This window comes from Corythoichthys intestinalis, chromosome 16 (assembly GCF_030265065.1).
Source record: "Corythoichthys intestinalis isolate RoL2023-P3 chromosome 16, ASM3026506v1, whole genome shotgun sequence".
NCBI classification, from domain to species: domain Eukaryota; kingdom Metazoa; phylum Chordata; class Actinopteri; order Syngnathiformes; family Syngnathidae; genus Corythoichthys; species Corythoichthys intestinalis.
In genome coordinates this window covers 21796315-21822247 of record NC_080410.1, presented here as the reverse complement: position 1 = coordinate 21822247, position 25933 = coordinate 21796315, and the positions used below count along the sequence as shown (strand labels likewise).

The following is a 25933-nucleotide window of genomic DNA, read 5'->3' as shown; positions in this document are numbered from 1 at the left end:
CCACATCATTTTAATGTACATTTGTATGACGAATATAATGACGACTCATCTAAGCACTGAAAGTTATGGATTTGAGAAGGAGGAGCAAATACCTGTCGTTTCTAAATCCGTAGCAGTTACGTAATAACCAAATAATGGACTTTAAATGAATATGGAGTGCTTTATACATAGTATATATCAAATCTATATATTAAAATTGCTTTACATTTCAAAACGAAAATGTGGATTGTTTTAAAAAATAAAAATAAAAAAATGAAAGACGGTGAATAAGATGCAAAATGCTGTTTAGTTCGTTTTTCTCGAGGTCCCATCCTGACTGAATCAGGAGTGTCGTGCATTATTCTCTTACCTTTTTATCTGTGTGTGGCTCATGAAAAGATGACTCTTTTGTGGAACATTAGTTTGAGCGGTTGAGATGTTTTTGAAAACAAGGAACTGGTTGTGAAGGAACACGAAACTATGCACAAGTGTCGGACGAGCAGAGAATGACAAGTTCATGGCCTACACTGACGTGGCTGATTTATTGCAGGGGTTTTATTGGGGCGGGTGGGAGGGGGTCCAGTACGTGTTTTGCTCATTCGGATGTGTTTGTCCCCTGATTCCGATCAACCTAGCGTTACATTCGCCATGCTGTGTATTTCTAAAAACCAATGAGCGTCTCACTCTCTAGCACTGTGGGATTCCAGCCTGTCACCCTCAAGGTTTTTAATAGGGTTTTCTTTTGTTTTTATTTGAAGGGGGTCGGGTGGTATCAGCGGATGTTTGGAGTTAGGGCTGCTTTTTGGGGGGGAATATTAAGAAAAAAAATGTCTGTACTGAGATTTAATGATTTTCAAAGTCAGTGGCTTGTAATGTTTTATTTTGATTTTTCTCTGTATATCTTTCTCCTCATAGAATGTGATTGTTCAAATGACATGCACCGAAAAACAAATGTTTTCATGAACTTATGGAGCTTCTTTCAGATATTAATAAAATAGCAATTTTTTTCTCGGCTGTTTAAGAAAAAAAAATGTGGTCTGTGTTTTTGCTGTGTGAGCGACTTCAGTACTTCATCTTCACAGTCAGTGATGAGGAAATGGTTGAAAGTGAGTTTAAAATATACCTTGAGGAGCAGAAGTATTTGCACCCCTTGTGATTTTGCAAGTTCATCCACTTAGAAAATAGGTACAGGTCTGTAATTTCAATCATAGATGCATTTACACTAGTCTCATTTTTTGATTTTTCAATAATTTATTTGTAATTTACTATGGTTCCCCAATATTTAATAATTAATTAGGGCTGTCAAAATTATCGCGTTAACGCGCGGTAATTAATTTTTTTAATTATTCACGTTAAAATATTTGACGCAATTAACGCACATGTCCCGCTCAGACAGTATTCTGCCTTTTGGTAAGTTTTACAGCAAGGCTTTTTGTGCTGTCTAACAGCGAACTCTTGTGGTCACTTTGCGACATGGTTTATTGTTGTCTTCCCAGTTCAATATGGCTGCAGGACGTCTTGGGCTGACGCCTACGTTGTAATGTTGTGCTTATATGATCCTTGGACAAGATTTGTCCGTAAGTATGGTTGTTGTAGATAATGCACATATTATGTTAGTAAGGGAAATGTTATATTTTTTGTATGAGACGCTTTTTGTTTGTTTTGTGAACCTGTATAGCGTGCTAAGCTAACGTTGTTGCTAATGCAATGCTTGTGTACTTTTTTTTGTAGTTTTACGACTGTCTAAAGAGGACAATGGTTTGAGGCCATTGTTGTAGATAATGCACATATTATGTTAGTAAGGGAAATGTTATATTTTTTGTATGAGACGCTTTTTGTTTGTTTTGTGAACCTGTATAGCGTGCTAAGCTAACGTTGTTGCTAATGCAATGCTTGTGTACTTTTTTTTGTAGTTTTACAACTGTCTAAAGAGGACAATGGTTTGAGGCCATTTTATTGATCAATCAGATGAAAAAGAAAGAAGTCTGATTATTATGGCGCCGTTCACTAGCTGTCTAGCTTTGGAAAAAGTAGACGATTCGGAGTGAGGACAGCATAGACAGATTTAAATGACAGTAGAGTGAAATGCCCACTACAGTCCTTGTGTACCATATATTGAATGTATATACCCATCTTGTGTCTTATCTTTCCATTCCAACAATTTATTTTACAGAATATATATATAATTTACAAAAAAATATGGCATATTTTATAAATGGTTAGAATTGCGATTAATTACGATTAATTTTTAAGCTGTAATCAACTCGATTAAAAATTTTAATCGTTTGACAGCCAAATATATATGGCAGAAAACACTCAGGTGACTTGAAGTTCCGCTTTGAGACCCCCAATTTGGACAAATTTCAAAATTGTCCGATACGCATGTGTGATACATCGTTGGAAAGCTTAAAATCTCCATTGTCTGGGGGAAGAAAAATTTTGAACAGGAGCAAATTTTGGGAAAAAAAAAAATGTTTTTTAAACAGCAAAACCCTATCTGGAGGTGAGAGCAGAATTACGGACGACTTTAACGAGATATTATCGGGTACTTACCTTGTTTCGATCCAAAATCTCCATGTAGCATGTATCACTGAGTATCAAGACACAGTTGTGAATGCCCACAGCTGGATTTTGGGGGGATTTTATGGGTGAAAAATGGCAATATAACAAGGGTCGCGATGCAGAAATCGCAGACATCAAGGAGTGGTCGAGATTTTCTTTTTCATATATTTACCCCTTTAAACGTTTTTTTTTTTCTTCAATTTTTCTTTGTTTGGATCGATTATTTATCATCTAACATATCGGAGAAAGTATTACAGTAACAAAAAAATACAATTAAGCGATAGTTAAGCGGTAGATATCAGTGACTTTTTTACAGACGCCATTTTTTTCATTGTGACGTCATTTGTTTAAAAGTTTAAAATATGTGAGTGAATAATTTTTTTAAGTCTTTTTTTTTTCTGTTTAAATGAAATATTAGACATCAATTAATGATTCTAAGCTAAAAATGACATTTTGAATGATAAATATCATTAATTACCTTAGTTTTATGGCTGGGTTAAAAGAAAAACGGTTGCACGACGTCTGTAAACGGGGGTTTTCAAGGTAAAACGGACAAATTAAAAATAGTTCGGGGGGCTTCATGCGCCACGAATCGGCTATCTATCAATGTCTATCTATGTTCTATCAAACAACAGTTGTTTTGGCTTAAAATACAGCAGTTTCTTTTCAAGAGGAGTGCAAGAGCAGAAACTGCTTTTTCAGTCTTGTCTGTGTTTTCCGCCATGTACAGTGGGGAGAACAAGTATTTGATACACTGCCAACGGGTTTTCCCATTGGCAGTGTATCAAATACTTGTTCTCCCCACTGTATATATTATGGTATTATGGTAGCAGTTGGATTATGACTGACTGTGAAGTGCACAGATGACAATATTGAGCAGTTGTAGGTGGGTGGTTACTAATGGGGAAAAGTTAGGCTTTTTTAGGGTAGACTGATAACTCTTTGAGTGTTATGTTGCTGATTCTCAGGGGTACAAATACTTATGAACCCCAGTAAGTTACAACTAAATTATTTTTAAAACTCATACAATGTGATTTCTGGATTTTTTTGTATATTGTCTCTATGAAATGCATCCATGATTGAAATTTCAGACCTCTACCTATTTTCTAAGTGGGTGAACTTGTAAAATCACAAGGGGTGCAAATACGTCTGCCCCTCACTGTATAATTCACACATATATAAAAAGTCCAATATGTACTATGAAATAACTAGTAAATAGTTTGTGAAAATAGTTATTTTCCTTTATTAAAAAAAAAAATCACCTATCTAAGATTGAACAATGGAAATAAATTGCCTCCTTACACAATGATGATCATATACATTTTCTAAAAAGAGGAAGTTCACCTTATTCTGATGAAAGGTGGAAAAGCGCTATATAAGTATAACACCATAACACCATATACCACATTATAAATACAAATATCCCATTATGTTATGGCATTATTAGTTTCAGTATGGTGTTGAAATATATTCTTTCTTGACACACAAAAATTAGTGCCATGTCCGGACATATTGTAATTTTACCAATTTTGACAATTATATAATAATTCATGCCATTTTTAAGAGCATGTTTCCAATTAAACTTTGTAATTATCTTACTAATATTATGTATTTTTTTTTATTATTAAAGAAATATGTAATGAGATGAATGGACAGCAAAGAATAATTCTAAATCAGGGATGCTCATTACGTCGATCGCAATCTACCAGTCGATCGAAACGCTAGTGTGGCTAGATCATGGTATCAAAAAATATATATGGCGGAAAACACTCAGGTGACTTGAAGTTCCGCTATAAGACCCCCAATTTGGCCAATTTTCAAAATTGTCCAATATGCATGTGTCATACATCATTGGAAAGCTTAAAATCTAAATTTTCTGTGGGAAGAAAAATTTGGAACATGAGGGAATTTTTTTAAAAAATAATAAAATTAAACACTGACTTAAAGTGAGAGCATTAGTAAAGACACTCTGATTTTAACGAGATATTATCGTGTACTTACCTTGTTTTGATCCAAAAACTCCGTGTAGCATGTCTCACCGGGTGTCGAGACACAGCTGTGAATGGCCACAGCCGGACTTTTTGGGGATTTTATGGGTGAAACACTGTAATATAACAAGGGTCGAAATGCAGAAATCGCAGACATCAAGGAATGGTCAAGATTGTCTTTTTCAAATATTTACCCTGTTAAACTTTTTTTTTTTTTTTTTTGGATAAATTATTTATCATCGGAAATATCCGTAGAAATGCGACTAACAAAAAAAAAATACAATTAACTGATAGTTATGAGGCAGGTATCCGTGACCTATTTACAGACGCTATTTTTTTTTCATTGTGACGTAATTTGTTTAAAAGTATAAAATATACGAGTGAATAATTATTATAGTCTTTTTTTTTTTACTAAATATTAGACATCAATTAGTGATTCTAAGTTAAAAATGATAGAGAATTCGAATAATAAATATATTTTACTTGTTTTTATGGTTGGGTTGAAACAAAAGCGCTTAGACTGTCTGTAAATAGGGGTCTCCAGGGTAAAACGGAAATATTAAGAATAGTTCGGCCATGAAACTGCTATTGGCAACATATAGACATATTGTTCTGTCGAACACAACAGTTCTTTTGGCTTAAAATACATCGGTTTATTTGAAAGAGGGGTGCAAGAGCAGAAACTGCTTTTTCAGCTTGTCTGTGTTTTCCGCCATAAATATTTTTAAATGTACATAGTTAATTATTTTGTGTGAGTAATATATGTGAAGGTAGATCGCGGGAGGTTGTCTCCTTGAAAAGTCTTATCTTGCAGCAAAAAAACTGAGCACCCCAGGTCTAAATGAAATGCTCGGTGAGCAAAATCATTAAATCTGACTTTTTAAAAGTCTTAAAAATTCCACTAATTCAATCGCTTGTGTCAGATTTCTATTCAAGCTCTCAGGGTGATTTGTCTTGGGCAAGCATAGTAGTTGTCCTGTGTTTGCCTCACGGGGGTGTTCGCATACAATGGAGAGGTGACCTCTTCCAGGGTTTCCTGTCTGTTACGGGGGACGCTGGCGTTTTGCTGCTTCCTGGTCATTTCCTCATAGACCTGAACAGCAGCTGGGCCAGCGGGAGGAGAACGCCTTACCTTCACCTAAAACACGTTAAGAGTAAAGCAGCTTAGAACGATTCTGTTGATTTGTTTGTTTTCAGTTCTTTGGGCCCACTCACACATTCTTGTATGGCAAGCCACAGCAGCACGATCAGAATGAGGCCCGCTGCAGAAAAGATGGTCATGGGTAGTGGAGAGTAGCTGGAAGAGCACTGACATGGCCTCACTGCACAAACACACACAGTGAAAAAGGTAACAATTGAGTTCATAAACAATATGAGCTTCATGTCTAACCAGGGGCGCTGGAAGTCACTCACAGCAGGGGGTGCTTAGGATCTTTTTTAGTTTTTCCTCATATGTTTCGGTCCAAATTTGTCATGCCTGCATGTTTTCTCCATGCAAGGCGTGCACAATGGCAGTACACATGCATGCTGAATAGTTTACGTACTACTACTAGGCTACTACAAAGACAGCGCTCTATTTTACCTACAGTGTGTGTTGGGAGTTTTTGCATTGATAAAAAAAGTGCCCATGTATTATGATTAGGGCTGTCAAACGATTGAAATTTTTAATCGAGTTAATTACAGCTTAAAAATTAATTAATCGTAATTCATCGCAATTAATCGCAATTCAAACCATCTATAAAATATGCCATATTTTTCTGTAAATTATTGTTGGAATGGAAAGATAAGACACAAGACGGATATATACATTCAACATACGGTACATAAGGACTGTATTTGTTTATTATAACAATAAATCAACAAGATGGCATTAACATTATTAACATTCTGTTAAAGCGATCCATGGACAGAGGGACTTGTAGTTCTTAAAAGAAAAATGTTAGTACAAGTTATAGAAATTTTATATTAAAACCCCTCTTAATGTTTTCGTTTTAATAAAATTAGTAAAATTTTCAATCAAAAAATAAACTAGTAGCCCGCCATTGTTGATGTCAATAATTACTTACACAATGCTCATGGGTGCTGAAGCCTATAAAATCAGTCGCACCCAAGCGCCAGCAGAGGGCGGCGGCAAAACTCCATAAAACTCAACAAGTGAGCGTTTCACTGTACTGTCATTTAAATCTGTCTGAGCGGGGCATCTGCGTTAATTGCTTCAAATATTGTAACGTGATTCATTTAAAAAATTTAATTAACGCCCGTTAACGCGATAATTTTGACAGCCCTAATTATAATGCAATCCCCCACAGCTAGACGGCGCAATGACACACAAACACATTTGAAAACTAAAAGAACCAATAACCCTTAGTTTAATACCCCCTTTTCACAAATTGCGCCTTATTCGACGTGACCCATTACCAAGATATTAAAAAAACATAGATTTAATTCCCAAAGATAAATACACTATTGTTTCAATATGTTTTACAGTGATTTTGCGCTTCAAACTTCGCGCCCTCAGTCCATCGCAGATTTTTTTTCAATTAAAAAAATTAATTCAGTATTTTATAGAGCTGCCCTGATCACGTGGTCTGTCACTCTCGTTCTTGCCGCTTTTCTTGGTCAGCCAGTGCACTGGAGTTGCTTATTAAAGTTAACAATGATTGACAGACAGTTAAGGTTTGATCTTGCCAGAGACGCTTGTAAGTGGAAACGTCAGAGCACCGCGTGCGTCAACATCATTTAACTTGTTAAACAGTTGCTGTGGCAACTCATTGTAAGTGAGCAGCTTGAGCGGATTTGAGCGGACTCACTTAATGAAGCATTTAAAAGAAAAGACAAGCATTTTTCTCAAAGGGAAAGAAGGGCAAAAATGTTGATGACCCCGAAAAGCAGTGTCAGCAATAAAATTAACTAGATATATGCTCGGATAGTAGCTTAGCCCATGCTCGTACACGCAGGCATGCCAGCTGTGTGTGTGTGTGTGTGTGTACGTCCGTGTGTGAGCGCAGGCGCGTTTTTCTGTCTTAGCTAGTGGAGAATTAGACACCACATCTGATTTAACTGAATATTCCAGCCAGGAACATTTATAATAATATATTGAAAATGAGCGTTTTTTTTTGTTTTGTTTTGTTTGTTTCCCAAACTGAAACCCCGCGCACCATTTTGGCGGTGCTCTCCAGCATTTCATGGTCCACATCTTCAATCCTTGGTTCGCGACCAGTAGTTGTTGTCGCTTTTGAAAGCTTAGGTTTGAAAAAATTACGTATATCTATCTTGCCTCCTGTGTCCTCGGGTTTTTGGGGGGGCTAAGCAGAGCAAATGACCGTCTCTAAGGTGCTAATCACATGATCTGTTTGAAAAATAATTTTGACCCATTATAAAAAAAAAATTAAATTGTTGTTCATTTCATTCATTTTTGTTGTTTTATTGCTTTTATAGACAACATTTTACCGGCAAAGTCTTAATTTTAAATTCATATATTAGAAAGTCAATTATATGCAACAACGTTTTAGCCCCACCCCCTGGACCCCCCCTTAATCTCCGCGTATGATTTTTCTACTTTATTCTTGTTTAACAATAATTCGGTGGGACAGTAACGTGTTTAAACCTTATCATAATTATTTCAGTTGAAGTGCTTGAAAACCATTTATTAATTTATATATGTATATATAATGTACCCATAAAAGTTTTTAATTATACTTCGGGAAAAAAGTGAAAAAAAAACGTCTTATATGTATCTCTTTCCAATGATAAATCTGAATAAATACATTGAACACACACGCACACACAAAAAAATGTTAATAACGGTGTTAGAATATAATGGCGTTACCAACGGTGTTATTTTCTTCAGTAGTGAGTAATCTAATTAATTACTTTTTTCATCTTGGCAACGCCGTTACCGTTACTGAGACAGGAAAGGCGTGCGTTACTTTGCGTTACTATGTTGGTAGACTAACGCGAGATAAGTCTGAGAAAGATGGACTCGCGGAGACGAGAGAGCAGAGCAGGAATGGGGAGGAGGCAAGGGAGTGTGACGCCGTTGCAAACGCGATGCTACTATGCTTGGTGGCTCCAATAAAGCCTGACTGTAGCCGATAGCCTACAAACTACGCCCACATAATGCTACGATAGATATCACATATATACAGAACTAGATGCAAATGACAGACACGGCGGCTTTAGCAACATGTATAAAGAACTAGATGCGTTAGTACACAGCCGCCATCTTAAAGCAGTAAACTTCTCAGGAAGGCTCTGTTGTAGAGAACCTTCCTAGCGAACCTAAGTAACTTTTTATGTAAAATGCTCCTAAATCGTAAATATATTTAACTGTTGATTCTCAACATTAAATGACTTCCACACATGGCAAAGGTTACTATCCAGTTATAGCAATATCCGCAATACCCCTGTGTCTAGTTAAGTTTAGGGTAAAGAATTGATTGGGCTAGGGCCAATTGTCCCAAAAACCCTTTAAACTTCACATTGTGTGACCTGTTTTTTGTTTTGTTGTTTTTTTGAGAAAAAAAAAATTATTATTAGTTACTTTGCCAAGTAACTAATTACTCTTACATTGAGGTAACTGAGTTGCTAACGCAATTACTTTTTGGGAGAACTAATTTGTAACTGTAATTAATTACCTTTTTAAAGTAAGATTTACAACACTGGATATATATACAATGTATACACTCACTGACCACTTTATTAGGTACACAATGCTAGTAACGGGTTGGACCCCCTTTTGCCTTCAGAACGACCTCAATTCTTCGTGGCATAGATTCAACAAGTTGCTGGAAGCATTCCTCAGAGTTTGGTCCATATTGACATGATGGCATCACACAGTTAGTGCAGATTTGTCGGCTGCACATCCATGATGCTAATCTCCCGTTCCACCACATCCCAAAGATGCTCTATTGGATTGTGATCTGGTGACTTTGGAGGCCATTTGAGTACAGTGAACTCATTGTCATGTTCAAGAAACCAGTCTGAGATGATTCCAGCTTTATGACATGGCGCATTATCCTGCTGAAAGTAGCCATCAGAAGTTGGGTACATTGTGGTCATAAAGGGATGGACATGGTCAGCAACAATACTCAGGTAGGCTGTGGCGTTCCAATGATACTCAATTGGTATCAAGGGGCCCAAAGAGTGCCGAGAAAATATTCCCCACACCATTACACCACCACCACCAGCCTGAACCGTTGATACAAGGCAGGATGGATCCATGCTGTCATGTTGTTGACGCCTAATTCTGACCCTACCATGCGAATGTCGCAGCAGGAATTGAGACTCATCAGACCAGGCAACGTTTTTCCAATCTTCTATTGTCCAATTTCGATGAGCTTGTGCAAATTGTAGCCTCAGTTTCCTGTTCTTAGTTGAAAGGTGTGACACCCGGCATGGTCTTCTGCTGCTGTAGCCCATCTGCCTCAAAGTTCGACGTACTGTGCGTTCAGAGATGCTCTCCTGCCTACCTTGGTTGTAACGGGTGGTTATTTGAGTCACTGTTGCCTTTCTATCAGCTCGAACCAGTCTGGCCATTCTCCTCTGCCCTCTGACATCAACAAGGCATTTCCGCCCACAGAACTGCCGCTCACTGGATATTTTTGCTTTTTCGGACCATTCTCTGTAAACCCTAGAGATGGTTGTGCGTGAAAATCCCAGTAGATCGGCAGTTTCTGAAATACACAGACCAGCCCTTCTGGCACCAACAACCAACCACGTTCAATGTCACTCAAATCACCTTTCTTCCCCATACTGATGCTCTGTTTGAACTGCAGGAGATTGTCTTAAACCATGTCTACATGCCTAAATGCACTGAGTTGCCGCCATGTGATTGGCTGATTAGAAATGAAATGTTAAAGAGCAGTTGGACAGGTGTACCTAATAAAGTGGCCGGTGAGTGTATATACTGTTTGTTTGTTTGTTTCACCCTTTGGGGCGCCCTACTTCACGGTTTTTCACTTATCGCGGTGGGGTCTGGTCCCCATTAACCGCGAAAAACCAGGGATCACTGATTTTATTTTTTTATCCCCCCAATAAAAAAAACAAATCTACAAAAACTTTCTTTCCCTCAGCACCCCACTTTCAGCACCACTGTGTTTAAACATTCTCATGAAAGTTATAAGTAATCATTGTATGACTTGATTCAGCACAAAGAATGAACTGTAAATCCAAATGAGAGAGCCAAACATGAAGTGGTCTGAAAACGACATACCTGGGGCCTCAACCAGCAACAAAACCTCCTGTGTGAGAATGATCTGCCGTGAGCCGTTGTCTCGCTTCTCACAAACGTACAGCCCCGAGTCGCCTGGCTGCAAATGCAGCAGGGTCACCTTGACCCCTGAGGCGCTGCGGACTCCGGACAGCTGCAAGCGCCGCTTGTAGTCGGGGTCCAGCCTGAGCTCGCCGTCAACCCCTTGATCCAAAGACAGCAGGGTAGTCTGAGAGTCGCCTCGGCGGTGATACAGGTGGACGCTCATCAGGCCACTGTTATCCTGCTGTACGGGACAGGAGAGGTCCAGAGACTGCTTCTCTGCCAGCTGCATGAAGGTCACACTTGCATTGCCTTGACACAGAAAAATACACATTTCAATAAGTTAAAACAAAAGACAAAAAGATGATCTTCATTCTTACTTTTTAAAAGCAAAAAAGCAACTAGAATAAACACGAAGCTGATCTTCATAGTGGTCTTCAACGTGTTACACTAAAACCCACGCACAATGAGCTTCTATTTCCTGCACTCACTTTGTTGTTCTTGGCCACAAAGCTGGCAGGAAGAAACATCACAGCCACAAGCATGCTGTTTCTTCTTGTTATTCTCTTGAGTTGTTTGAACTGCTTCTTACTGTAAAAACTTTAAGGAGGAAATTGTGCAAAGTTAAGTGGACAGTTTTCTCACAGCAAAAGCGGTGTTTCTGGACCATCCATTTTCTTAGCCTTTCATGCACAAATTCTATACAGTTATCCCTCATTTTTCGCGGTTAATGGGGACCAGAACCCGCCGCGATAAGTGAAAAACTGCGAAGTAGCAAAAATAAAAGTTTTTTTTTGTGTGTTTTTGTGTGTGTTCACTGTATTTATTCAGATTCAGTCTTTGAAAGAAATACATATGAGACATGTTTTTACCCTTTTTTTCACCAAAGTATAATTAAAAAAAAAAAAAACTAAGGTAAATTTTAATAAATGGTTCTTAAGCACTTCAAATGTCTTAATTATTAAAATATTATTATTATTATTATTAATTAAAGTTTAAAACATATTACTGTCCCACTAAATTATTTTCAAACAAGAATAAAGTATAAAAATGCTTGTCTTTATTAAATGCTTCATTCAGTGAGTCATCTCCTTACTTACACACAATGAGTTGCCACAGCAACTGTTTAACAAGTTAAACGATGGTTGACCCATGCGGCACTTGCTGAAGCTTCCTGGGATCTGTGGCAAGATCAAACAGAAGACGTCTATCAATCACCCTTAACTTTAATAAGCAACTCCAGAGCATTGCCTGAACAACAAAGAGCTGGGAGATGGAGGGAGGGAGGGAGGGAGAGTGAGACTACGCGATAGGCTCGGGACAGCTCATCATGAAAAAATATCCGCGATGGACTGAGGGTGCGAAGTTTGAAGCGCAAAGTAGCGAGGGATCACTGTATTTTTCTTTTTTATCTTACAGGGCACTCATTTACTCATTGGCTGCCATTGACGGCACTAGACGTCCAATCCATTTTGAATGGGAGGGTCAAATGAATGTTCAATGGCATTCAATGTGTTAAAAGGGAAGTGACCCGAAAATGTCCCAAAATTAATCGCCATCAATGGCATGCAATATTTTAAAAACTATGGAGAAAAAAAAGGCAAATGCTACTTGGGGTTGTAAGCAGTATTTATTTCTGTTTTTTTTTCGTCTTAATTTCATTAATCTCATTAACATTGTATTAATGTATATATATAATTATAAAAATATTAAAAATCCCTTGCTTCTTCGCGCTTCAAACTTCACGCTCTCAGTCCAATGCGGATTTTTTTTCATTAAAAAAAAATAATAATACATACAGTATTTTATTTAAAAATGTTAAGAAATATGCATGTTAACATGTAAAAATCATCAATTTTTTAAATATATATATATATATATATTTTTTTTTTTTATATCATAATTATTACATTTTCAGTGCTTAAAGACCATTTATTAAAATACACATATTGTTCAATTCTACTTTTGGGGAAAAAAGGGAAAAACATGTCTTAATGTATCTCTTTCGAATGCTATTATATCTGCATAAATATATTGAACACCCCCCCCCCAAAAAAAGTTTTTTTTAAAAATGTAAATAAGCTCCGCCTCTACTTGGCAGATTTTCACTGGGGGGGGTGGATTGAGGGACCACTGTATTATTAATGTCGGCATTTAACCTCTTAGCCAAACGCAACGCGTTCATGTTTTTTTAACCACTATCTGACTTCAAGAACACTAATTTTGATAATCCAAAGAAAAGCTCTAACGACAACTTTCCAAAAGTAGACCATTTAATCTTAGTCAAGAACAGTCAAAAATAATGATAACAATAAGCAAAACCGTTAGGCAAACAGAGGGGAAAAAATTAGTCCCAGGGTCCCATTCTAGCTGCACGCCTCTCGGCATCCTGAGAAGTGATGACCTCTTACGGAAAAGTTCAGTCTTTTTGAAGGTGCTGGGAGGAGCTGTCGGGGCAGTGCCCAGGGGTGTCGCCAGTCTTGGATCGGGCAAAAGAGCTCGTGGCAATAGTTGACAGGGTGACGCTGATTATCTTCTGTCCGTGTCAGTCAGGAGTGGGGTGACTCGGCGCACGATGCTAGCTTAGAACTCTTTGTCTGCCCGTTATCATATGGGGAGGGTGTGACGTGGATCATCGACTATCCGCATATATTCATTTCTTGCTTAAAAAGCTCTTTTTTTCTACCCACACAAACATTTTTTCTCATGCAGTCATATTTCAGATGTATTTTATTGTTGGTTACACTATGGTTGTACGGTGATCTCTCGCTACTTCGCGCTTCAAACTTTGCACCTTCAGTTCATCGCAGATTTTCTTTCAATTAAAAAAATAAATAAATAAATACTGATGAGCTGTTTCAAGCCGATTACGTAAATCTTACTCTGGCTCCCTCCCTCTCCCTGCTCTCTGTTCCCCAGGCAGGTAGTGCACCTGCACTGGAGTTCCTTATCAAAGTTAACGATAATGACAGATGTTTGTGTTTGATCTTGCCAGAGTCACGAGCACCAGAAGCGCCGCATGCGTCAATCATCATTTAACTTGCTGTGGCAACTCATTGTGTGTAAGTTAGAGGATTTGGTGCGAGTGGTGCCATGGAACAGACAGGCTCTGGGCGCGCTGGAATGAATGTGTGTGGGCGACGTTCGAGGCAGCCGGACGTGATTTGTTTGCGGCAAGAAGACAAGAAAGCCCGCAAACAGTTTGCTGAAGACATGTCAACAAAGCACATGGATTACTGGAACCATGTCATATGGTCTGATGAGACATGCGGGCTTTCTTGTGTACCGTCTTCAGAAGAGGCTTCCTCTTGGGGTGACAGCCATGCACACCAATTTGATGTAGAGTGCGGCGTATGGTCTGAGCACTAACAGGCTGATCCCCATCTCTTCAATCTCTGCAACAATGCTGACAGCACTCCTGTAACGAGTCACATGACATTTTGGAGGGAAAATGACAAGCAGTACTCAATTTGGACATTTAGGGATGTACGTAGTTTCTCAGGGGAGTACTCACTTTTGTTACCAGTGGTTTTGATATTAATGGTTATATTTTAGGGGAAAATAAATGAACTCTATTATGTAAGCTGCACACAGTCTACTTTTCATTGTGTCAAAGTGTCATTTTGTCAGTGTGGTCCCATGAAAAGATATACAGTGATCCCTCGTTTTTCGCAGTTGATGGGGACCAGAAGCCACCGCGATAAGTGAAGAAGCATGTCCAGTAATTGAACTTTCTCGTGCACCATCATCATTTTTCTTTTTTTTCTTGGGTTTGCTAGAGGATTGAGCAGGCGGAGGACGCTTTGGAGCCATTTTCCTTCGATAGCAGCACGGTTAAACATCTCGGCCAATCAGCTTGCGATACAGTATTCCCGAGTGATGCTGGCCAGCGAATCAGAGCGGTGGAATATGAGTTGGGCGGGCTCTCCTTGCCTTCTGTTAGGGAATGGGCAGATTTTACACCATATTTTCTCCATTATTTTAATTTTTTTATGCATGTATATATATTTTTTTGACTGAAAAAAAATCTGCCATAGACTGAAACCGCGAAATTCGAAGCGCGAAGTAGCGAGGGATCACTGTACTTAAATATCTGCAGAAATGTGAGGGGTGTACTTACTTTTGTGATACACTGTATATGTACTTTTTTTTTTTTTTTTATTATACTTTGGGGAAAAAAAGTGAAAAAACATGTCTAATATGTATCTCTTTCCAATGCTGAATCTGAATAAATACATTGAACATACAACTAATTTTTTTGAGGGGGGTGTGCTACTTTGTGGTTTTTCATTAATCGCGGCGGGTTCTGGTCCCCATTAAGCACGAAAAACGAGGGATCACTGTAATCTTTTTTTTTTATCTACTGAAAGAATAGAAGCAGGTATCTATAATTATCGATTAGCAGCGTGTTAGCAAAAATAAAATTTCCCTTCAATAATTTTTTTTTTTTTAAATACAATAATAACAATTGCTAATATGAACATTTTTTAAAATGAACAAAAATAGTCACTTGGCCTATGAAGGGGTTAGAGGTCATAAGTGCCCCCTCCCCATTTTTTTTTTCTAATTACCAAAAATAGTCACTCTATTAAGGTCTAAATAATTAGGTGTCAACTTTTTAATAGATGTCCACTGTAGTAACACAGCCCCTGAAAGGGTTAAAAAAGGCTGTTGTTGGTTTTTTTTTTCCCAATTCCTATATTTGCCATCATTCTCAAAGGAAAGTAAATTAGGCCCTATTATTTTGTTGACCAAGCAACGCATCAACAGCACAACAGACATACCTTTTTTGTGAAAACATGCTTTGTATTTAATAATCATCCCAAGAAAATACTTTTTGGGTGTGTTATACTAATATCTAGCTAGCTACCCTGACAGATATGCAAACTGAGAGACTGACAGATAAAAAAAATGGAGAGATAATCAAACTGAAGATAGTTATCGTTCTATCATTCCATCTATTCAACACATTACCTGAAGTGTCAGTCAAAAGAAGCATGTGTGCCATCAGTTGATAACAGGACACAGGTGTGCAGTGGTTTGGGGTCACCTGACTGGTCGCCCAATAAAAAGGTTGACTGACAATAATGCTAGCAGGCCTCAGTGGAAGAGGAGCATTTGTGGTGTGGTTCAGGACAGAGGCCCTCAGTTATGTCGGCTTTACTTTTTGCTCTCTTTTTGTCAACCACGGCCTCCTCGTTGGCAGGCCGTGGCCCCCTGTTTCCTAAACAGAGTCTCCCAGATTACCACCGTAAACAGCAGCTTCCGGCAGATCAGCGGCAGCCCCTCAACACGGTCCGGGTGACCTGCCACCCGGACTCCCTGGAGATCCTGATCCAAGCTGACCTGTTCGACATAGGGATGCCCGTCCACAGTTCCGAAGTCCGGCTCGGGGTGGAACGTGACAACGGCCCCTGCGGCGCCGTGCCGTCTTCTACCCATGAATACAGGATTCTTGTTGGGCTGCTGGAATGTGGAACCAAATATTGGGTGAGGTCACAGTGTGTGTTTATCAATTAAGTCAGCAACCTGTCTTAAATTTGGAGAAAGGTCATATCAATGACTCAAAACATACTATTTCCTCCTGCCATGTTTGTATTGTACTGCCTTTTCACTAAATTTCTTTTGAGACAAAGTAGAAGTGGATTGGAAGTCTTACGGCACTCTATTGCTATAAACCATTCTCATTACTAGTGCCTGTGACTAATTCTATGCCTGTGCTTGTATATTGACAGGCAAATAAAACCACTTTAGTTAACACCAGTACCTTGATGTAGATTTCATATTCAAATTTTGGTTTTGATTATAGATACACAAATTGGTGGAGATGGGATGATTAATGCACCTTTTAAATTTACTGATTTTAAAACTTAGTTTGACTGATAGGATCATGATCCATTGAAGGGTTTTTTTGTTTTTTGTTTTTTTTTTTTGGTTCCATGTTTAGGGCCACTTGGCTACTGCAACATGGATTTACTAAATTGAATTTAAACTGCTAATTTGAGGTCCTAGCGCAGGAGTCGGCAACTCAAAATGATGAAAGCGCTAAATTGGAGGAAAATGTCTGGGGCTGAAAAATATTGAAAGCCTTACATTGAAGGCAACACATTCTGAATTTTTAGCTATATTAGCCTACTATCAAAATGACTAAATTGCCTACAAATACAGCCTTCAGGATTACCGTATTTTTCGCACTATAAGGTGCACCTGAAAGCCTTGTTTTCTCAAAAGCTGACTGTGTCCCTTAGGGGTGTGACAAAATATCGAAATGGTGATATATCGTGATACTTTGTATCCCAAAAGGTTATCGATATGTGCCTGCCAACAATCGAGATAGTTTAAAAAAAAAAAAAAAAAAAAAAAAAAAAAGAATCAACAAGTTGCTACGAAAATCTTCCATAAGTGTCAGTTAACTCTAAGGTTTTATTGACGGTGCTCAACGCCCAATCCATTTAGACTGGGAATGTTCGTCCATTCGAAACTGGAGCATTTACATAGTCATTCTGTCCGATTTTCAGGGCATGTACAAGTCACTTGCTGTTCATTTTAGGGCATTTGAAGGTCATTTCCAGCTGAGTTTGAGTCACTGGGTGACTCCCAGGTCACTTCCTGTTCTGTAACTCAAACAGGAAGTGACTCATAAAATGCCCCAAAATCAACAGGAATTAACTAAAAAACAACAGGTAAATGGCCCAAAATTGGCTGCCACTGATGGCCATAGACGTTCAATCCGTCTGAAGTGGGAGGGATGGCAGCAAATGAAAATTCGTTCATTCGCTGCCATCCCACCTGGTTCAAATGGATTTGACGTCTACAAGTGACTCATTCCATTTCACAGCAGAAGCTGGTTTTTCTGTTTTAGTTGTTTGTAGAATATCCTGGAATGATTTCCTAACCAATGTATCGATAATTGTTGTATCATCGTTATCTTGAGCTCTGTATCACGTACCAAGAGGTTCCCACTCCTAGTGTCCCTTATACTCTGAAGTGCCTTTTTATATATGGATCAATATTAGTTAATCATGGCATGACATTCAGTTTAGCTCAGCTCCAACTTGTGGACGCATAAGGCAAGTACTGGTAAGTTATATGATCAATGTTTCGCCCTTTACATGAAAACTGTTTTAAAATAGGCCACTCATTGAAGGTGTGCCTTATACTGCGGAAATACTGTAATGTTCATTTTCTCTGCAGTGAATCCTGTAGAGAATGATTCACCACGTGACTACTGCTGTTCAATGCTGTCTCAAGTTTAACTTCATTACGATATTAATTTAAAAGAATGTTTTCCCTCCTACAGAAACCATATTAAAACTGAGATATATTTCCCTCCCCAATCTTTTTCAATTTTCAGACATTTTTTAAAAAGCTCCAGGGAGCCACTAGGGCAGCACTAAAGAACAGGTTGCTAAAACCTGTCCTAGTGAAACCTTAAATAAAGTTGAAGCAAACTATTTGTAGCAGTGCCGGTCATCTACTTGGCTCTGATTGTTTGCTCCATTGTTCGCAGATGACTGATGTGTCACTGGTCTACACCAACCTGCTAATCTACACTCCGGCACCATCCCCCGATGGCATGATCAGAATGGATGGGGCGGTCATTCCAATTGAGTGTCACTATGCCAGGTGAGGGTATTGTATGACTGTTGTATTTAAAGTTTTCTCATGTTTGGGTGGTGTTTAGGCGCTACAGTCTTTCCAGTTCTTCCCTCACCCCGACCTGGATCCCCTTCATGTCCACACAAGCTGCAGTGGAGAAGCTGGACTTTAAGCTCAGAGTTATGACAGGTATGAAATTTGTTTTTGAAGTCCACGTAGTTTGCTTATATGGTTTTCTGTGCAGATGACTGGCAATACGAGAGGGGAGCAAACGTGTATTACTTAGGAGAGCCAATTTTCATTGAGGCTTCTGTTCGAGTGGGTCATCATGTAGGCCTGAGAGTCTTCCTGAACAGCTGTGTTGCCACGCTGCAGCCTGACATCCATTCTTTGCCCCGATATGTTTTCATTGAGAATGGGTGAGTGCAAACATTTTTCCGCGATGCTATTTCATCCATGAACGCATTCACAGCCATTGATGGATTGTGAATTCATCACTACCCTTTAAAGTGCCTGTGACACGAAAAAGCATGGTTATTTCATAATACACGCGGTATTTTATGCTCCTGAATGAAATTGACCACTTGGATGTGTGTACAAGCGATCGATATTCAATTTTTTGAATCCCCCGACGCGAAAATGACTTCCGGCTTCGGTCTTGCATTGAAGAAGAGAGTGCTGACGTGTACGGGAGAAGGAGTCTTCTTCACTATAATCGTACTGTGTATGAAAAGGACTAAGGATTCAACGGATTTTGCGGATTAATTCGTTAATTTTTCGCATCACGCCAGCCAAACGGCTGCAGAAAAATCCTGCTATACAAGGGAGAGGCGTGTGAGCCTTTTTGGGGTTTCAAAAGGTTCCCATTCACCAGTGGATTTTGGCCAAAACGAGCCCTACTACTGTGGGACCATGGGACTTACGAGGAAGTGAGTAAACATCGTGTTTTGTATTGTCAAATATTTTAATTTTAATTTGTTGGTGGCTGACATGTTCCTTGTCGCACATCACCCCGCCGGGAGAGCACTATACTTGGCTTATTGGCCTCTTCATGTGCCCAGTGTTCTGTCAAATTTTCCAACCGATCAGAAATTGCAACTTTGTGTTAAAAATAACCGCAAATACAGAGATTACAAAGTAAACACTACAAACTTTCTTTAAATAAAGGACTACTTACATTTGATCATGGATGGGCATGTAAAAAGCTCTTCTCATATACATATTGTCATGTTAGCTGCATAACTGCAGTCGCTCTCCTGACTCTCGCTGTCTGTCTTCGCCATGCAATAAAGCATTATTTTGCCAGATTAGTGTTGACCATTTGGCAGCTACGCTCTCCTCCGGCATCGGCCGGTTTGTCCGGCGGTCATTGTCCAGTGGCTTCCCCGCAAACAAGCCTTCTGCCCTCAGCAGGGGAACGAGGAGCTCTAACTTGTTCGCCGCCAGGCGGGTTGCCGATCGGCGAAGACTATCGACAACCCAGTCATGTGAAATGAGCCAGTCTAGTTATGTGTGATTTTCTGCTTCTAAGACTTTGAAACGCCGCTCAGTTCGGGTTAGCATGTCGGCTAGCTGTCACGCCTCTTAGTTTATTTATTCTCTGAAGCTGGACTAACTCTGGTGGCATAAAATAGTTTGGGAGGTGCGACGGTAAAGGTGAAGTCGACAGTTTTGACCATTATGGAGTAATTTTGCCATGTTGTCCTGAATAAATGCATTTTTTCATTTTTCCATTTAGCACAAGACTGTTATTTGTCATGACCATGCCATTTATTTTGCTATTGGGGAAAAATACTTGGATAAAAATATTGAAGTAGAGAGACTGAAACAATGACATTTTGCAGCTCTATTCGTTACGTTTTCCTTGTTCTGAATAATTCCCCCTCAATGGGCTAATAGTAAAATCGATGAGCCCATTCTCCCGCTGACGTCATCCACCAGCTGGGGACGCTAGAGCCCTATAATGGTAGGCGTGGCTAAACGACAGATTAAAAGTCATCTGCGCTTTGCTAAATTGTTGTGTATATAGTCGAATTGTCTCAAAATATGATTCTAATTCACATAATAATGCTATTTAAGACTTTTTTTTTTTTTTTCTCCCTGTCGTATGCTCTTTAGATCTTTTATTGCTTTTTCAACAGGTGCTTGTTGGATTCCAAACTTCAGGCTTCAAAGTCTCGCTTCCTAGTGAGAACACAAGATGACAAGCTTCAGTTTGTAATTGACGCCTTCAGGTTCCACGATGACGACCGAGGAGAGGTGACTTTGCCATGTTTGGAAATATTCATGTGCAATATGATTAAAATGGCAACTTCCCTACCACAGCTTTATATCACATGCCTCCTGAACGCGGTGCCAGTACATGATACGGAGGCACCCAATAAAGCGTGCACTTTTGTCAATGGGAGGTAAGTTTGACTCTTCCAGGGCACTTATTGGCTGCCATTTACTGTGCTAGACCTAGTCCAAGTCAAAATATATTGGATGTCAACCACAGTCAATGGCACTGAAAGATTAGGATTCACAGCAGTCCTCCCAGTTTAAATGAATAGGACATCTATCGCCATCAATGGTATATAGTTTATTTATATACAAATCTTAAATTTTGTAAATTCAATAATTTAGGAATATTTTTGGTCTATTTTTAAAAAGTGCCTTTATAAAGGGTTAAAAGTCTTAAGTGTCAACTTTTTAATAGCTGTCCATTGTCCCAGAAAGGGTTAATTCTGAATTGACAATGAATCTCTAGGTGGCGTTCAGCTGATGGCAACGACTACCTGTGTGGGTATTGTCAAAGCCAAAGTGAAGCTGGACAACAATACAATAAGCCAGCCAAGTTTGGGCCTCGCAGTTTGAGCAAGCAGCCCCAACCGGAATCTCGTTCGAGTAGCGGTATGTTTAAAATGTCATTCTGCAACTATTTGCTTGATGCCTCATCGACACCCCGTCCTCCTCAGGTTGGGAACACCAGGCAAAAGTGGGCCCCATGTTGGTACTGCCCCAACAGGGAAGACGGACAATTCCTGATGAGGAGCTGCCTCCAGTACTCCGAAAGATCAACCGGCCGGCGCTGTACGGCAGCCATTGGATGAGCGGCCTTGACTACTTGAAGGGTAAACTTGGCCGTAGATCAGCGCAGTGTGAAGTTTTTAACTGAAGTTTTCTGGTTTAGACCCGGAGAATGGGCATCTTCCTGGTTTGTTCACAGATGATCAGATCACTGAAAATGACGATGTCCCTCTGGATGATTCGACAATTGAAATGGATGAAAATGGTAAACCAAACTTTTCATAACAGGAGAATGAGTTCTCATGCTCTTTTCTGATCCAGATGCTGAAGAAAATGACCTTCTTGAACCGTCACCTACTCTTCCAGACGGACAAAATGGCAACTACACTGAGCTTGAGAATTGGCCTGAGGTGGATGCCACCATCACCTCCAATGTAACTGATGCACCGCCTGGTCACTCGTAAAAATAACCTAGACGAAATAAAATTTCTAATGAGACTTGTTTATATGCCATCAATTTTCTCATGACAATCGTTGGTGGTCCTGATTTAAAGCGATTGAAAACCCCTTTGTACAAAAGACCTCTGGTAATGGAGAATGTTTAAAGGCAAAAAATGACCATGCTTACCAGCGCAGCCATTTTATCATGCGTGTATGTACAGCAGACGCAGAGACTTAAAACTGGGTTAAATTGGGCGCATGCACTTAAGTTTTTGTACCTCTTCAATCTATTGCGGTCTCTCCATATGAAACTTGCTTCTTGGTAGGCCGCAACTAGTTTCTACAATGTATTTTATAGCACATTGGGTAGCCAATGTTATACATAAGTGGGATTGTCTGGGCTACTTATTTGGCTTTTGCCCCCCCCCCCTCAGCTATTACACATCTGAAAACTTTCCACTTTATGAAACATTCTGCTGAGATGCACAGATCGCCCCCCCCCCCCCCCCTCCGAGTTTTTAAGAATTTCAGTACAAATTTCATTACCCTGTGGTGAAGTGACTTCTGCCTTACAAAAAGTGGCCACTTTCTTTGGTTTTGATGGGATGAAATTTGCCTTGTCTCAAATGCCTCATTTGATCAAGAATAGTCCAATTGGATTTTCTTTTCATGGGAAAAAGTCATGCCTTCACTGACTTTTGTAGGTTTTTTTTTTCCCTCCCACAGGCCCGAAAGATTTGCACTTATGGTACTGTAAATCCTAGGCTCTTGGCCAATACAATAGCTGATTTCTGCCTAGCAACACCACCACCCAATATTCGTGTAGACTGATTTCTGTGAACTTCGCAACAAGTAATTGTGCAATCGACATAGGATAACAATGACTGGTAACAACCTGTCAAGTTATGATGGTACCCTTATGAACTGTCTAGTTTTTCATTAGCTTGTGGGCCAAAGTGGGTATTCTAGACCCATCTTTGCAACAAGTACATTTTTTTCATTGGCCTCAGACTGGTATATCATAGCAGCTCTGCCTTGCAAATTCTGGCTAATGTTCAGTTGACCAGTGGGTGGCAATGAGCATGGTTTCAAAGTTCATGTGACTAATGATAAACTGGGTAATTTTGTTACTGTGTCAACTAGTTCCAATATTCTGGGTTTAATTTTAAGATTAAAAATCCTGCAAGAATTAAAGCAACACTAGGTAACTTTTCAGTTTTGGTCGATTTTTAGCGACAAGGGTGGACAACAGCGGTAGTGTTTTGCCTTAAAGTGTCTATGACTGCAAAAAGCATGTTTTATATATCTATTTTATGCTTCTGAATGAAATGGACTGCTTGGATGTGTGTGGAAGCGATTGATTTATAAATACAATTTTCTCTAATCCCGCGCCATGAAAATGAGTGACTTGTATTCAATTCTAATGTGACATCACCCGGGCCAGCATCTCACAATACAGCATTGCCTTATAGCATGCAGATGGACTGCAGATTCAGCTGATTTTACGGATCAATTTTTCTCATCACGCCGGCCAAATGTGCTGCAGGGTTTTGTTGCTGCAACAGGGAGAGACGTGTGAGCCTTTTTGGGTTTCAAAAAGTTCCTGTCCACTGCGGAGATTGGCCGAAACAAGACCGCCAACTGTGGAACCATGGGACTTACAAGAAAGTAAACATCGTGTTTTGTATTATATCAAATACTGGGATCATTGCACACGTTTTGATAAGGAGATGGCTTGCATTTTGTGGCTGACAATGCTGCTTGTCCACAGAGAAGGCCACTCGGCTGACGACCGGCGGCTTGTCGCACACAGTCGGACCTCTTCGCGTGCCCGCCGGCAGAGCGCTATACTCAGCTAATGCTTGTGTAGCCCCTCGCTCTCGTCTGCGGTTCTCCATATCGTCTAGACTTCCAGGCCCCTCTGCCCTCTTCGTGTGCCCGGCAATAGACCACTATCCTCGGGTTGGGCTCGGGCAGCTACGCGCTCCTCCCACGTCAGTTGGTTTGTCCGGCAGTCATTCTCCAGCTGCTTTCCCGGCAACGAGCACTCTTGCCCGCAGCAGGGGAACGCCGAGCTATAACTTGCTCGACGCCGGGGGGGTTGCCAATCGACAACCCCGCCACCGTGTAACATGATCGGGGTGGTTTGGTGGCATTTTTCATTTTCGAAAGGCGAGAAAAAGACTTGGAAATTCCACTCGGTTCGGGTTAGCATGTCGGCTAGCTGTTACGCCTCCTGGTTTGTTTAGGCTCTCTGAAGCCAGGGCAGGGAAACGACAAAAGCCGACTAACTCCAATGGCATAAAATATCGTTCGGGAGATGCAAGAAGTCGACAGTTTTGACTGAATGAATGCATTTTTAATGTTTTAGATTCCATTTACCACAAGACTGTTATTTGTCATGACCATACCATTTATTTAGCAATTGGGGGAAAATACTTAGATAAGAAAACCCTGTAAAAATATTGGACTATAGAGATTGAAACAATCATGACATTTTTATGCTGTCCGTCGCATTTTCCTTATTCTGAATAATTCCCCCTCAATGGGCTGAATTCTAAATCATATGAAATTGTGACCCTGGCGACGTCATCCACCAGCTGGGGACGCTAGAGCGATATAATGACAGGCGGGGCTAAACGGCAGATTAAAAGACTCATTTCTCGTCATCTGCGCTTTGCCAAATTGTTGTATATAGTTGAATCATCTCAAAATACGATTCTAATTCAGATAATAATGCTATTTAAGATTTTTTTTTATGCTGTCACAGGCACTTTAGGGAAGTCTGCGTTTCCCATGATCTCCTGGTCGCCTGCAGATGGATTAAACCAGTTCTTCTCAATTATTTTCTGTTACGCCCCCCCAGGAAGACGTAAATGTTTCGCGGCCCCCCTCCCACACACACAACTCTCTGCCACCACTGTAATTTGTATCATTTGCCAATAAATTATTAATATAAGTATACCTCTGCATAATATTGTGTCCTTTTTAATATTAAAGAAAAAATATATTGCTCAACTTACAATAAAGTATAGAAAAGACAAAGTGCATCACTTTGCCTGAATTAAAAAAAAAAAAAAAAAAGTCACATCCAATCTGTGAAAATACATTCACGGTACATTTTTTGACCATCTAATCGTGAAAAATTTAATAAAATCAATAAATACTAATAAATTCAAATAACCATTTAACCGTAGAAACAAAAAAATAATCGAACAAAAACTCATTGGACAGTGGGACAGTTTTTGTTATTTTGCACTGAGCAACTTGGTATGCCACCTTATATGATGCAAACAGTGCTTGCTGGTTTACTGATGTAACACTGCGAAACAAAGCGGGATGATTGTTGGCAATATTCGGCACGTCTTGGCTGAAAAATAATCAGTAATGGCTTATCAATGTGGATGGGGTCTAATGTTTTATCAATGTGAGTGGAGTCTAATGTTTATAAGTGACATCTTATTTGATGGGGCTTCCTGCTGTCTGTTGCAAACATTTTTAGACACAGACTGGTCTTTTCTCGTCTCCCACTGAATTAATCGTCAAAGGCAAACGCTACATACGCTTAGTCATATTTCCTCGTCTTACCTCGTCATATCTCCAGTGGTCTTTACTGTGTTTTGTTTTGTTCAAAAATACTGCACACACTTTGGAAATAATACATTATTCTAGTATGGCAAAAAAATATGTTCCCCGAGGTCACATACGCCACCCCTGGCATCGCTCTGCGCCCCCCTAGGGGGTCCCGCCCCACTATTTGAGAAGTACTGGATTAAACGACATTTCTGTGTGGAGCGACTGTATGAAGGATGGATAGTAATGAGACAATGAACCCAGTTGTGACTAAACACTAGCATATGATGATGTAAATAATAAGAAATATTCAATTTTGTACCGTATCCCCAAAATGCCCCCCACAGATTCCGACGAGTTTGTTTGCGGGGTGGGTCACGCCAGCCAGTGAAAACTGGGTCAATATTCATTCTTAAGTGTCCTACTATCCTGATAGCCTCCCTTTTTCTTTTTTTGTCTCATCAAAGAAAACTTTTAGTCTCTTGTTGCTCTGCCATCTTTCACAGAATTCGCGCGAAAGCGTTCGCAT

General features: G+C 39.6%; 2 protein-coding genes across 2 annotated transcripts; one reads left to right on the top strand and one right to left on the bottom strand.

Moving 5' to 3' along the window:
- Positions 1-3365: 3365 nt before the first annotated feature.
- Positions 3366-11353, bottom strand: LOC130904419 (uncharacterized). The gene is made up of 4 exons (XM_057817162.1): positions 11274-11353; positions 10744-11094; positions 5745-5851; positions 3366-5667 (listed from the first exon to the last, which is right to left on the bottom strand). Exons 2-4 carry the CDS (start codon positions 11072-11074, stop codon positions 5461-5463), a joined length of 645 nt encoding a protein of 214 aa, XP_057673145.1. The 5' UTR covers positions 11075-11094; positions 11274-11353; the 3' UTR covers positions 3366-5460.
- A 4512-nt stretch (positions 11354-15865) lies between these two features.
- LOC130904399 (zona pellucida sperm-binding protein 3-like) lies at positions 15866-21888 on the top strand. The gene is made up of 10 exons (XM_057817127.1): positions 15866-16272; positions 18293-18408; positions 18467-18570; positions 18626-18800; positions 20523-20640; positions 20707-20789; positions 21131-21273; positions 21339-21494; positions 21554-21655; positions 21712-21888. The coding sequence occupies exons 1-10, from the start codon at positions 15934-15936 to the stop codon at positions 21852-21854; spliced, it is 1479 nt and encodes a 492-aa protein (XP_057673110.1). The 5' UTR covers positions 15866-15933; the 3' UTR covers positions 21855-21888.
- The last annotated feature ends 4045 nt before the right edge of the window (positions 21889-25933 follow it).